The sequence below is a fragment of the Cariama cristata genome, unplaced genomic scaffold (genome assembly GCF_000690535.1).
Source record: "Cariama cristata isolate BGI_N322 unplaced genomic scaffold, ASM69053v1 scaffold14396, whole genome shotgun sequence".
Classification (NCBI taxonomy): domain Eukaryota; kingdom Metazoa; phylum Chordata; class Aves; order Cariamiformes; family Cariamidae; genus Cariama; species Cariama cristata.
In genome coordinates this window covers 27,323-40,668 of record NW_009623888.1, presented here as the reverse complement: position 1 = coordinate 40,668, position 13,346 = coordinate 27,323, and the positions used below count along the sequence as shown (strand labels likewise).

At 42.2% G+C, this 13,346-nt stretch overlaps 1 protein-coding gene across 1 annotated transcript; it reads left to right on the top strand.

Annotated features, from left to right (window-relative positions):
* Positions 1-10,463: 10,463 nt before the first annotated feature.
* GPR37 (G protein-coupled receptor 37 (endothelin receptor type B-like)) lies at positions 10,464-12,492 on the top strand (the record flags this gene model as incomplete). Its single annotated transcript, XM_009702943.1, has 1 exon — positions 10,464-12,492. A coding segment is annotated over one exon (1,019 nt), but the record flags the coding sequence as incomplete, so codon positions are not given.
* Between the last annotated feature and the right edge of the window lie 854 nt (positions 12,493-13,346).

Here is a 13,346-nt window from a genome sequence, read left to right as displayed (position 1 = left end):
TGCCGAGGCTTGTCGGTAGGGTGGTAGCCCGGAATTCTGGCTGGCTCTGATGTGTTCCCAAAACCTTATGTTCAACATTATTCTGTAACTGAAAGCTGAGGAAATAACTTACGATTCTTTTGTCCTAAGAATGGGATACTAGGAAGGAAAAAAACCAAACACACACACAAAAAACCAAACCAAAAAAACTCCCCAAACTTGTTATTAATACGCAGAATACCACTTTCAACAGCACAGTGGTACACAGTAATAAGTGATTAACCATCACCTGATATTTTTAAGAAAGTGTTTAGAAAGATGTGTGACGTGTGTGGAGACTAAATTGTCGCTACTTCTTTCCTATGTGATCCACTTTATTACTGGTGGTGTTGGACAAAGGGTGGAGCTGTGCTACGCGTGGGTGAGTTCAAGGCTGGTAGTAAACCACTGCATTTGAAAAACTTGGAGTGCGCTTCATCGGTTTGCATTTAAGACAACCTGAAGGAGTGAATATGTATTTGTTGAGAAACTGATAGTACTAGGAGCTTTTAAAATTTCTGAATTGAGCTCTGAGAGTACTGTGTTGACCAATAAAATAAGCGGTACTGTTTCGGTTAACGTGTAACAATTTCAGTTAAAGTAGGTGGCATAGTTTAAGTGTTTTCATGACTTTCCTATAGTGACATGTCACGTTTCCTAACCTTTTTTTTTGGTGCATCCACATACAAAAGAGAAATAATTCTTTGTAATGCTGATTTTAATTAAAGATCAGTAACTGAAATGATTTGCATGGCCGTGCTGTTCTTCAAAATTAGCTGCTTAGGCTGTGCAGCTTTGGGCACTAAAGAGTTTGTCAAACTGAAAGCAGTTTAGCTGAAATGTAGTTGCTGAAATTCAAAGCCATAATCCCAAAAAACGTTCACCTGCTCCTGTCCCCCCTCTATACTTTAATGACACCTTATTTTTTCACTTTAAAGTTCTGTAGATGTCTAGCGTTGAAGTCTTATTTAAAAACTGGCACTAGACCAGTAGCACGGCGCCTGTCTGAGGCTTAATTATTACTGGGGTCTAAAAGTGAAACGTTGTCCGTGTCCCTGAGGAAATCTAACGAATTTATATCTAAGGTACAGCTCGAAAAAGATACAGCCTTGGCGTTCTGTGTTGCTCCCGAATTGTGTATTTTTCATTCAGTAGTTGTTACGTATAGTACTCACGTAGGTAAAGTATATTCATCCCCCTGGGAGCGGTAAGTAAAAGGCTGGATTTCCCCCTCTGTAAACTGTAGCCATGAGTGGCAGGTCCTGACCACCACCGGTGGGCTGTGACTCTCCACAGCTCGCCTCGAGCTCGGCAAGAAGGAGACTGTCCTGCAAACCAGGATTTGACCCTGCTGAGACGGAGAAGGCGGTTAGAGAAAAGGTTCGCACCGCTTTCCAAGTGTCGTTCTGACCTCACCGGCGTTACAGAGTGACGCTGACAGCACCAGGAGCAATGCAGATGTGGAGCACGTCACGAAGTCTGCCCCGTGAGCAGCTGCTGCTCTGTGCTGTGTCAGGGATTGTTCACAGCAGGGTGCTCCTCTGACAGCTGAACAACGCGGTCTTCTCCCTCCGTGTAACTCACCTGGGCAGGCTCATCCCCTTCTCGCACAGTGGGAGAAGGATGAAGTCTGCTTTGCTCCTTGAGAAGAAAGCTGTAGTCAGCTATCTTCAGGAGAGGTTTCCAGACCTTCATGGAATACAAATAGAAGCATCTTCCTGAAGACGGACAAATTTTAAGTTGTTATCTGTGTTTTCTATATGTTAGCCCAGCATTTTGTTCTTTTAAGTGTCTCTTTGCTCCATGCTTTGCATCTCTTTTTAACATGCCAGTTCTCCTCACGTGCTGTTTAGGGAGCTACATGTCTCACCCAGAGTGGTGGATCCAGAAATATCTCACTTTCAAGTGTCAAAGACCCTTATTGGACTGAGCCCTCCGTCATACCAGCTTGTACTTTCAGAGCTAGGGAGCAGGGGATGTCTGTTGTCCAGAGCAAGTGATGTGGTGATCGCAGCGTTTTAACCCAACTCAAGCATGCTTTGTATTGTGTTTGAAGGTTTCAAGTGATCCCAGTGAGGAACCTTGCGTTTTCTTAGTTTAGCCTCTTGTGGCCAATTGGTTTTTATTCGTGCTGTTTAATGGGTATTGTGCAGAATTTCAGAAAGCATCTGTTGCCAGTGATAACACATATGCACACAGTCTGGGGAAAATGTTTTATGATATCTCCAAGCACATTTGTATAGGTAAATGTTGAGCTTCCAGCAGTGGAAGGTCTCCACAGTATTTAATTTAAAGGGCAGTTTTCCCATACCTAATAAAGCTCTGCTGTGACCAAGTACATTAAGCAATCATGTCAGTCATATATTGTATCACAGTTTGGTCAGTTCTACCTACCTTTTAAAACTATGTCATGGCTGTGCTTGCATAAGGAATGCTGTGCGCAAGGCTGAGGAAGAAGCTGAGTAAATTAATTCTTCTGTGCTTCTCACAAGGTCTTCAGGTGATGAGAGTAAAACTGCTAGAAAGACAGAGGATTAGAAGTGGATGAAATGACCTCCACCAAGAACTTCACTTGACCCTGATGATGGCACTGGCCTGGAGGAGCAGTTTTGAATGCAGAGAGAGAGAATTGGGAGGGGAACTAGAACAACTGGGGCAGCTGCTCTGCCCATAAGGATGGGTGGAGATGTGCTCATCCTTTGTAGTTTTAGTCCTCTGCTCAACAGTTCTTAAAATTTTGCCACTTTTCTCCAGATGGTTCGGAAGTCTACCTTTAGGCATGCGTGTCTGAAGTGTTTACCTGCACACTGTGTTTATGTTGTCTTCCATACACTTTTCTCAGTATTGCTCAGAATCAGGAGATACAGGGTAAATGGCAGCGCAAGGACAAGGGCTTTGGCTAATTCCTGTTCCACCACAAGCCCTGCCAGTGTGGAACCCTTTTGTTTTCGTTTAAGCACATCCAGTCATTTCAGCAGAAGGGCTGGGGAGGCGGGAGGAGTACAAAACAATATAGTTCCAGTTCCCCTACTTACAGATTTATGCTGGGCCTTAATAGAAAGAAGTGTGGATGTAGAGAAAAATCAGTAGTTTTGTTGTGCTTCTGCATATTTCACAGCTGTTAAATGTAACAGCCCTGTGAAGTAGCATTTTTGGTTTTTATTTTAATGCTGGAAGCCAGTAGTGAAGAGGTTAAGTAAGTTGTTTAAGGCCCAGAGCAGCTTGCTCAAGATGACAAATGGATTGTGTCAACTAGGACTAGAAACTATCTTTTGGGCTTTAAAAGGAAGCTTGCTTGAGTTGTGTGCGATTACGCTAGAAGCTTGATGAGTTTGAGGGGGGGCGTTGGAAGTAGGCATCCACTTTCTATGCCAGCAGATTGAGACAAGCTCCTTTTGGTGGAGTAGGGATTTAGAATCAGGGAATGGTCGAGAATGAACGTTTGCAGAGGCTGATTTACCATCCTGTGCAGTCCAGCACGCAGCAAGAAGTTGCCGAGGCCAGTGACGGCGCTCAGCCCTGCACTCGGTGCTAACAAACATGAGCCCCTCTGCCTTTCTCCTACCGCCAACAACGAAGGGAAAGACAAAAGTTTGTGGTGTCTGCATCTGGACCACATCATGCCGATGAGACTGGCTTGACTCTGAAGCGGGTGAAAGCCCGGTTTCTGCATGTGCTTTTGGCAATCAATTTGTGGCACCACTCCTGTTTCTGGTGGGTAACTTCCAGCTCAGGAAAGCTATCACAATTAGTATTCCTAGTGGAAAGCATAAGGATTGATTTGGCTTGGAATGCGAATTACTCTCTTTCCCCGGAGCTGACCCTCCGGGGCAATTTGAGGTGCGGCTTTTTCCCCTTTCTCTCCTTTACTTGGTAGAGGCCTCAGAGGCACAAAGTGTCCGTTTGCTGCCTGTTACAAAGCTGTCAGAAGAGATCCTTGTTTCAAGTTTCACTTCAGGGAAGCAAATACGTTTTTTATGGGAGTTTGTAAAAGCTGTGTGCTTTCTGTCTTTTCCGTGGCTTTTGTTGTGCAGCGTCTTCCTTAAATCTCGTCTTTGACTCCAGCCAGAGCTAGGCTCCTGAACCTCCCGTAGGTCCTCGGGGTCATAGACAAAGATGCTCGGAGAGGTTTGCAGTTTCAAATCTTTGTACTGGGAGTTTTCGAGGGCAATGGCTCCATGTGTCTTTTACTGAACAGAATATCTTCAGCACTGATCATGTGATAAATAATTATTTAAAACAGAAGTGTTAATATATCTCTGCCCTTTAAGTGCATTAACAGCATGATGATAGTAGCTGCCATGTTGGTTGTTCTGTCAAGCTTGCTTTCCTCTGCAAACCTTGTCCTTAGGGGCTTATAAGTTGTCCACAAAAATTTGCTTTTGGCTTAAAGTTTGCATGTGGCATTTCAGCATGGAAAGGAATTTGTGTCAGACTAGGTTTAAAATTGGGTCAGTAATATTTAAGTCACATATATGTGGAGAGAAAAAGGCAACATCTGCTGTCCCAGCACCATTGACTCTACTCTGAGCACTGGGATGTCATTTCTCCATATGACAGGGTTTTTCCTGCAAAGGAGGAAGAGGCAGATTTTTTAGCAGCAGTTCCATGTTGCTAATATTAAGAATTAATGCAGGAGTCCCTTTTATAGCGTAATGAGAATTTGAGCCTCAGTGCAGAATGGCACTCATTTCTTCATTTTTTAAGAAGGGAGAAAAAAAAAAAGTAAATTAAATTTACTTATATGGTAGCATGGTAGACTGCAAACAGGAAAATGAACAAAAATTAAATCCTTTTGTGTTTTGTGATTTTTCCAACCCTCTGGATAAGCATATGGTGTACTAATGAGTATTTCCAGTGCCCTGACAGTCTGGTTGGCTTTTGCTTCCAACACAATTCAAGAGCAGCTCTTGGAAGCGGATTTTGATTCTGAGCAGTATTACTCTTAGGATATACAGAAGGATAGGAAACACACAAAGCAGGTGTTCTCCGTGTTTCCCTGATATGAATGTTGATAGTACTACAAAGGAAACAACCGTATTGTACCCATTGTTCTACATGTGTAGCACATCTCCATGATAGTAGTTTCCAGAATTACTGTCTTGTCTTTTAGATAATTAAGGTGATGCAGATTTTCATCCAGGATGCTTAAGCTAATTGCTCATGTCAGAGAGGTACCCTGGCTCCAGTACTCCTTAGCTACTGAATTACTCCCGCCACACCACAGCAGGGTTATAACTGAGTGACCCTGTACCTCTTTTAAAGCATAAAACCATTAATGTTTAATATCACTTCATGTAAAAAATATAGAGATATTATATTTATTTATTTTTGTTCTTTTATAGTAATGACTATCATTCTTGGTTTTGGGGATTTTTTTTTTTTTTTTGAGGGGGGGGGTTAATTGAAAGAGCAGAAACCAGAATCTAGATAAACTTAAACAATTAATAATTGTTTGCAACGGGCTGACCTTTTATCTTGCGGTAGCCCAGACTTAATATTGGACTCTGTACTGGAAGTGTAGAGTAGCATAAAGAAAGTATTGCAGTCGGTTCTAACTTCGTTTATTTACCTTAGGCAAAACTGACAAGTCTGCAAGAGCCACCATGGTATGTTGCATTAACATTCTCTAAAGCTATGAAGTTTGATGTGGATATAGAACAGCCATAATAAGATGATAGACCATAATGGCCTGGGGGAAAAAATTAGTTGTTTAGATGATATAAAAGGAATGGATATAAAGAGCCTATAGGGTGTCACTGAGAGCTCAGAAAGGGCTTGGCTAGTAGTCATCAACCTTTTCTGTAGTTCAGCTTTCCTATTACAGCAGGAAAATGTTTTGAATACCCACCCTGCCTTGTAACAAAGGAAGGGAAAGTGCCATGTAGTTTAAGAAACTGTGTTATCAACATAAAATATATTCTGCCTCAGAAAATCTGGCTTCAGCTGGTACAAGCAGCCTCTTCTTATAACTCCTTTATTTTATCTTGTTCCATATAAACTCAGTCTACATTGTTCCCCCTCACTTCTCCATCAGAAGGCGTGCTCGAGAGCATGATGCCTGAGATGATTGATGGTCCCTCTCATTTCCAGCCTCGAGTTGCTCATGGCTGGTTGATTCCCATTCTGTTATATTTACTGTCCTTTGGATTAAGTAACTTTTGTATCTCAAGATAGACTTATTTGTAGATATCAGCAATATCACTTCTTGGTCTTCATCTTATTGGACTGAGTGACCCAACCTCTCTTTTTTGTATTCACTCACAGAATCTGGTCTTCGTTGACCTTTTCACCCAAGTCACCTTTTCTGATCTCGTTTCTGGTTTTGTTTTCATTACCTTTATCTAGTCAAGCAGATATTAGTGAGAGAGAATTCAGAGTCTTATTTCCACTGGTATTGCTCACCGTACTACACCTGCACCTCTTCCCTGCTCAGCCAGAGGCTCTGCTCCTGGAGGCCAGGGCCAAGAGCTGAGGGACCGCAGCCAGGAGAAGAAGGGAAGGCCTGGAGACATCTTGATAATCGTTAAAAGTTCGTGAAAGGGGAATGGGTATGTTGGAGGGACGGAGAGGAGAACTGTTGCAATTAAGCTGAGCATTTCATGAGTTTACTGTTGTTCTCTCTGGCCTCAGTTCCCCAGATGAGTTTTAACACAGATGACAAACAGCTGGTGAGCTAATGACCAAAGGTTTATGCAGTGTCTCGAAGGAGCATCACGGTGCCCGCTAACATCCCTGTCAATGCTTTTAAAAGAGCAACAGTATGAAGAGACTCTCTTGTAACAACAATGTCTTCTTTTGTGTGTGTATGCTGTAGTTGGTAATCCCTTCAACAGCGGTTCTCTGCCCAAGTAGTGTGGGCACCATCTCAAAGCAGGGGTTACTTCACCACCTCCTCAAAGCAGATCGGTGGTTGTTCCGTTAGAAACTGGGGGACTCTTTTGATGTCACCTAATAAGAGAAAGATGTAAACTGGTGTCATCCTCAATGTCTAGAGACTGAAGGAGAATCTTCATAGGGACCATATGGAAATAAATCAGACAACTAAATGATGATCAAAAACTACTGAGCCTGACTCGCCCTTGCCTTGCCTCATTTCCTGCCAGGTTGTTGGAATTAAGACAGCAACAGCATACCAGCGTATCAGAAACTCAGCTGTTACAACAAGAAGAGCACCATTAAGCCCCACGCAGCTTTGCACCACTTTAGGATTTGTTAATTTGTCCTTTACCTGCTCCCCATCAAATGAATTATCTTCGTTCTATGGTTATTTCAGGGCAATCCAACAGATTAAAAAAGAAACTTCTCTGGCGTCTTCCATGTTTTCAGCTTAACCCTAGCTATTAGTATGACTGGTATGAAGAAACACCCCTAAACTGAAATTGTGTGAACATGCAGGATGCACACCCCAGTTCCCACCCACACAGGTTGTGCGCAGCACCCGCTGATTTTGCTGGTTATTGCTCGTAGGCTGCAGCGTGGGGTCAGTGGGACCCTTCAGTTCCTATACTGCCTTTAAGCAAGTCAGCTGGAGTGAAGCCCTATTCATCTGCTTGGGGGCCTGTGTTTGTTTTTTGCAAGCTTTTCCATGGCATCACTAACTCCATTAATCTACAGAAAATAGGAAACCATTGCCTGGCCCAGAGAAACACTCGCTTTGTTTCGTTTGTTTCATCAGTAAATCCATGGGACAGTTTTCAAAGCCGACTTCCACTGTTCTTAGTTGTTTCCTCTTGCTCCATTTCACTGTCTTAAACCTCCAAGTTGTTGGTCAATTAATGTGACAGGAACCCCGTAGGTTATGTTTGTTCATGGTAGGCATGTCTTCTTTCATTAGTCCAGCCTTAACAGCTGCAGAGTTTTAATGTCTTAGCCGCTGTATAACAGCCTGTTTGCAATGAAATGCTAAAGCAATAAAAGTGTGCGTGTTGGGGCTGGGGGGAGAGGCTCGCGTAGGAGCCGACAGGAAAGATGTTAATGTGCAAAAACTCAGATTTTCTTCTGTTCTACTGATTTTTTTTCCAACCCCTATTCATTCCTGAATCTCAGTTATTTCCCTGTCTCCTGTAATTGTAGAGAGCTGAGTCCCGACTCTTTTGTTATTCATGTTGGATGTCCTGGCTAAAGGTTTTGCTGTCACTCTAAGGAATTTGTAGACTGCACACACATTTAAATGTTTTGGAAGCAAAGTTGCTAGTCTTGAATTTAAAAATCTGACTCTCAGCAGTGATACATAAAAATTATCTTTCATTAGCCAAGTTTATCACTGTTCATTAAGATTTCTCTGTAACTGTAATTTTTCTTTAATTGTTTTTAGGTTTTGCTGTATTTACCAAGCATTCTTTGAATCTTGTCAGACAGTTTAACATCCTAAATCAATAGGTTTGCCTATTAAAAATGTTTACGGTACTGCTTTGTCATCATTAAATATTCCTGCAAGTTAATTAGTAAGAGATTGCATCTTACTCATTCCATCTTTTAGGAAGCTGCTTCAAAGAATTCTGCAACTAAGCCAATGTCTGACAGTTCTAATCTCAAGTGCCTAATATTTTTCAGTGATATTCAATTTTAGCAATCTGATATGGCCATTAAATATTGAAGGCCGAAATTAATGATACATTTATATAATTGTGCGTAATTGCACTATCTATCTTTGCAGAACTTTTTACAAGAGGTGCATAAACAGGAATGTTTCAGAACTATAGTGGAAATCAGAAAGTATTTTTTTAAATCTACCTATATGAAATTTAAATGTATCATTGCACATTAAATTTGGGCAAGCAAAATTATAGTGAACTGCCTAATATTATCCTAGATTTCCCAGTTCATTGCGCAGACGCATGGTTTTATGATGATGTTTTATCATGATGCATTCATGATAAAAGTAAGCATTCTTTACATTTATTAGGAATATTATTTACCAGTTTCTTTTCTTTTGCATCAACACATTTTCAGCATAACACAAGCATGAAAACCCAAGAAAATAAATGAATTAGAATGCAACAGGGCACCTAATCTTTCTCCAATTGAGGTTAATGGGAGTTCTGCTTTGAATTTGAACTGAAGTTAAATTTAGTGGAAATAGGATTACGCCAAAATGTATATGGTCTTCTTGCAAATTTCTTTTTAGGAAATTTAATTTATAAACAAGATAAAATGATAGGAAATTATGTTTCATGACAGTACAAGATTTCTATTCATGCACAGAATAGTGGTTATTAAAGCTAGAGAACATATGCGTTGCTCTGTACTTGCTCCTTACAGTATATAATTGAGAGCTCTGTCCAATCCATCTTTAAATCATGTAAACAACGGAACTTCTGCCATTTCTCCTGGCCTCCCATACACTCTCCCACCCATAGGTGTTTCCTATGAAATTAAGACTAGACTTTCCTGTGAATTTTTTTCTAAATGACATGTTGAAGATAGGTTATTAAAGCCTAACTATTATAGCGAACGTTGGTTTCGCACAGGCTCTGGAAGTCTGAAGATTTCAGATACAGTCTCTTTGAGCTCACAGTACAGGATGACTTTATGTGCTTACATCCCATCAAAATTTCACCTGAAAACCTAAGTCCACAAAAACAATTGTTGGACCCTACTCCTTTCAGTAGATGCCTAATCCGCAGGGTTCCTACATTTTGTAGATACGGAAGATAAGTTTTGATCCCCTGCATGCGTGATGAACGTGTGATGTGGGCATATGTTCATGCCTCTGCTGAGGGAAGGCTCTCCCATCTCTCCCTTTTTGACTTAAATTCCAACCCTTGTGGTGGAACGGACGTTCTGAAAAACACCCCTTAGGAAAATGAGGGGAGGAAGGGGTTTAGTTTTACACATTGGTCAGATCCTCAGGTTTTTTTCCCCACTCAGCGTTGCACAGATGCTTGCATGGGCCTCCAGGAGAGGGTGACGCCAAGCTGAAATAAATATTTGTAGGCAGAAAAACAGAAGGACGTACTCTTTTGGGATGCGTAGTTCAGCAAACACTGGAAGCTAAGTTCTGTCTGTGATGCTGCGTTTGGTGGTGCTCAGCACCGTGGTGCTTAACTGTCTCCTACACTGATACCCCTAAACTAGGTTTTCCTTTGCCTTTGTCAGTGAAGGGGCAAGACTTGACTGGTGTTTCAGAGTACAAACTGAGCTCTCTTTACCTATCAAAGAGCATAAACTTCTTTCAGAGAACAGCTCAATGGTAAAAGCCTTCATCCAACGTACAAAAAATTAATTCCCTCTTCAGCCCGAGTGAGTTCAAGTCTTCATCTTCCATCTCTAAGAAGACTGCTATCAACAGGGGACCAGAGGGTTTTTGAAGGAGATTAAGTTTTCCCACTCTCCACTGAAAGATGGACTGTAGAACTGTCTCCCCCCCCTTTTTCCCTTTCTTCGCCCCCCCGCCCCAGACAGCGCCTGTATTAACTCACATTCCCTTTTCTCCTTCCCAGGTAGCCTCTCTCGGAGTCACCACCTTCACCCTCTGCGCCCTCTGCATCGACCGATTTCGTGCCGCCACCAACGTGCAGATGTATTACGAGATGATCGAAAACTGCACCTCGACGACGGCCAAGCTGGCGGTCATCTGGGTGGGCGCGCTGCTGCTGGCCCTGCCCGAGGTTGTGCTGCGCCAGCTGGCAACGGAGGACCCGTAGCCTCTCTCGGAGTCACCACCTTCACCCTCTGCGCCCTCTGCATCGACCGATTTCGTGCCGCCACCAACGTGCAGATGTATTACGAGATGATCGAAAACTGCACCTCGACGACGGCCAAGCTGGCGGTCATCTGGGTGGGCGCGCTGCTGCTGGCCCTGCCCGAGGTTGTGCTGCGCCAGCTGGCAACGGAGGACCCCGAATTCAGCGGCAGCCCCCCCGGGGACCGGTGCGTGGTGAAGATATCCACCGCCCTACCTGACACCATCTATGTGTTAGCTCTCACTTACGATGGGGCGAGACTCTGGTGGTACTTTGGCTGCTATTTTTGTTTGCCGACTCTTTTCACTATTACCTGCTCTCTGGTAACAGCGAGGAAGATCAGGAGGGCAGAAAAGGCTTGCACAAGGGGGAACAAGAGACAAATTCAGCTGGAAAGTCAGATGAACTGCACGGTGGTGGCTTTGACCATTTTATATGGGTTTTGCATCATTCCCGAAAACATTTGCAACATTGTGACTGCCTACATGTCCACAGGGGTCTCTCGGCAGACTATGGACCTCCTCCATCTCATTAGTCAGTTCCTTTTGTTCTTTAAGTCCTGTGTCACCCCGGTTCTCCTTTTCTGTCTCTGTAAACCTTTCAGCCGGGCCTTTATGGAGTGTTGCTGTTGCTGCTGTGATGAATGCATCCAGAAGTCGTCAACGGTGACAAGTGATGACAATGACAATGAGTACACCACAGAACTGGAGCTCTCCCCTTTCAGTACCATCCGTCGCGAAATGTCCACTTTTGCCTCCGTGGGGACTCACTGTTAATTGACCTTAGGACTTTATTTCCTGTATCTTTTTCCTTTTTCTTTCTTTTTTTTTTTCCTTCATATTTTTCTTCTTGAAGCAAAATGCAAGGAAAAAAAAGATTACTGAAAACTACTCTGGAAACCAACCTGCATATTAACAGGTGTGCTTTGGAAACTCATTGGTTTGGTTATTAAAATGAAAGAAAGAGAGAGAAGGAGAGCCAGCACTCAGTTTTAAATCATGATATTTTGTATGGTGCTAGGATTTTATTATTTGGGGAGGAGAATCCATATCAATACACTTCTATTTAATTCCGTAGTATTTTTTTTGATAATCACTGTAAAATGATTATATAGACATTGTGGGTTTTGCAAGATGTTTCATGTAAAAGATGTGGTGGAAAGTATTTGAAGGTAGTTTTAATCCAATTACTGTACACTGTTGCGAGAGGACTTGGACTTCAGAAAATTTATGAAGTAGCATAAAAATAAATGAGGTTTTATTCTTTAACTTCATTGTCAATCTGCATTTAACAAGGACACCTATAAGTAGCATTAAATTCCTTTTTAATAAGTAAAAAAAAAATCTTTTTGCATAGAATAATTTAAATGGCTATATTTAATTTGCTATTCGTGTACTTACCCTTGGAGGCTATAATTACAGTGTTTAAGGAAGATGGTTATAATGGTATTAGATTTACATGAGTGGGTTTTTTAATGTACATTGCGAAGGTTCAATGTGCCTCATTGAAAATTTCCTTCTTAACCTGCAGGTATACAAAACCTGAGTTATTTTGTACTTCTTACAAAGAAAGATTTGCTTTCTCACTAAATTCTGTCTTGCGTGGTTTCAAAATCAAGTTTCTTTCCCATTTGTTACTGGTTTTACAACGAGATTATATCCTCAGTCTCTCTGTATATAGCTCCTGCTGGCTTCAGTGAGAGTCCCATTGCAGAGGAAGGCGTTCTTTTGCCAGAGGTTTGCTGACAATAAATGTGAGGGACTGAAATATGTGGAGAGTGAATTCCTTCTTTTTTAAAAGGTATAAACACACTGGGACGCTTGGGGCTTGACCCAGAGCCCATTGCAGTCAATGGAAGGGTTTCCATCAATTTCAGAGGGCTTTGGATCAGACTGGCATCTCCTATTTATTCTGGGATATGTAGCATGAATATTAATCACGGGGGCTCTGTACACCGGTTATAAATCGTGCTGCTCTCACAGAGGCTGCTATTCACTAGCAGCTCACAGCTCTGAACCTGTTTTTGAGAACCACGGTGTGTTTTGCTGATGGCTCTTTGCTGTCCGCAGAGTTACTAAACTGAGGGTATACGTCAACACTGCCAGCAGCAGCGCGATGTAGTAAACGCTGAAGTTGTTCTAAGCCAGCCGGGTTGGAGACTGGGGAGTGCCTCTCCGTACCAGCACAGCTGATTTGCCCCACTGCTTGGCCGAAGTAGAGGGGCTCTTCTTGGCAGGCAGGCTGGCTCCTGTTTACACCGGGCAGCGGGCTGACGTGTAGACACATGTGAAGGAACTGAATTCCTTATAATTAGCTTATATTTTAATACTAATTAAATAAGTAATACGATTGCAATGGTATGTGCAGAGCTAAAATGACATGCATTTCTCCTTTGAAATTAACAGTGATTGTAACTGATGTAGTCTTACTTCTCGATACCTGCCGCTAAATATGTTAAAGAACTTGCTGTAACTTCTGGAAAGGAGTCGACATTTTATTTGTAGATTCTGGACTTAACATCTTTAATCTTTGTATCTACATGGGCAAGCAATATTTCTTCTTTTTCTTCACCATTTTAACCTATAACAATTCCAACCGAAAAGCAGTTGAAATTAATTAATCTGAATATGATCCAAATAT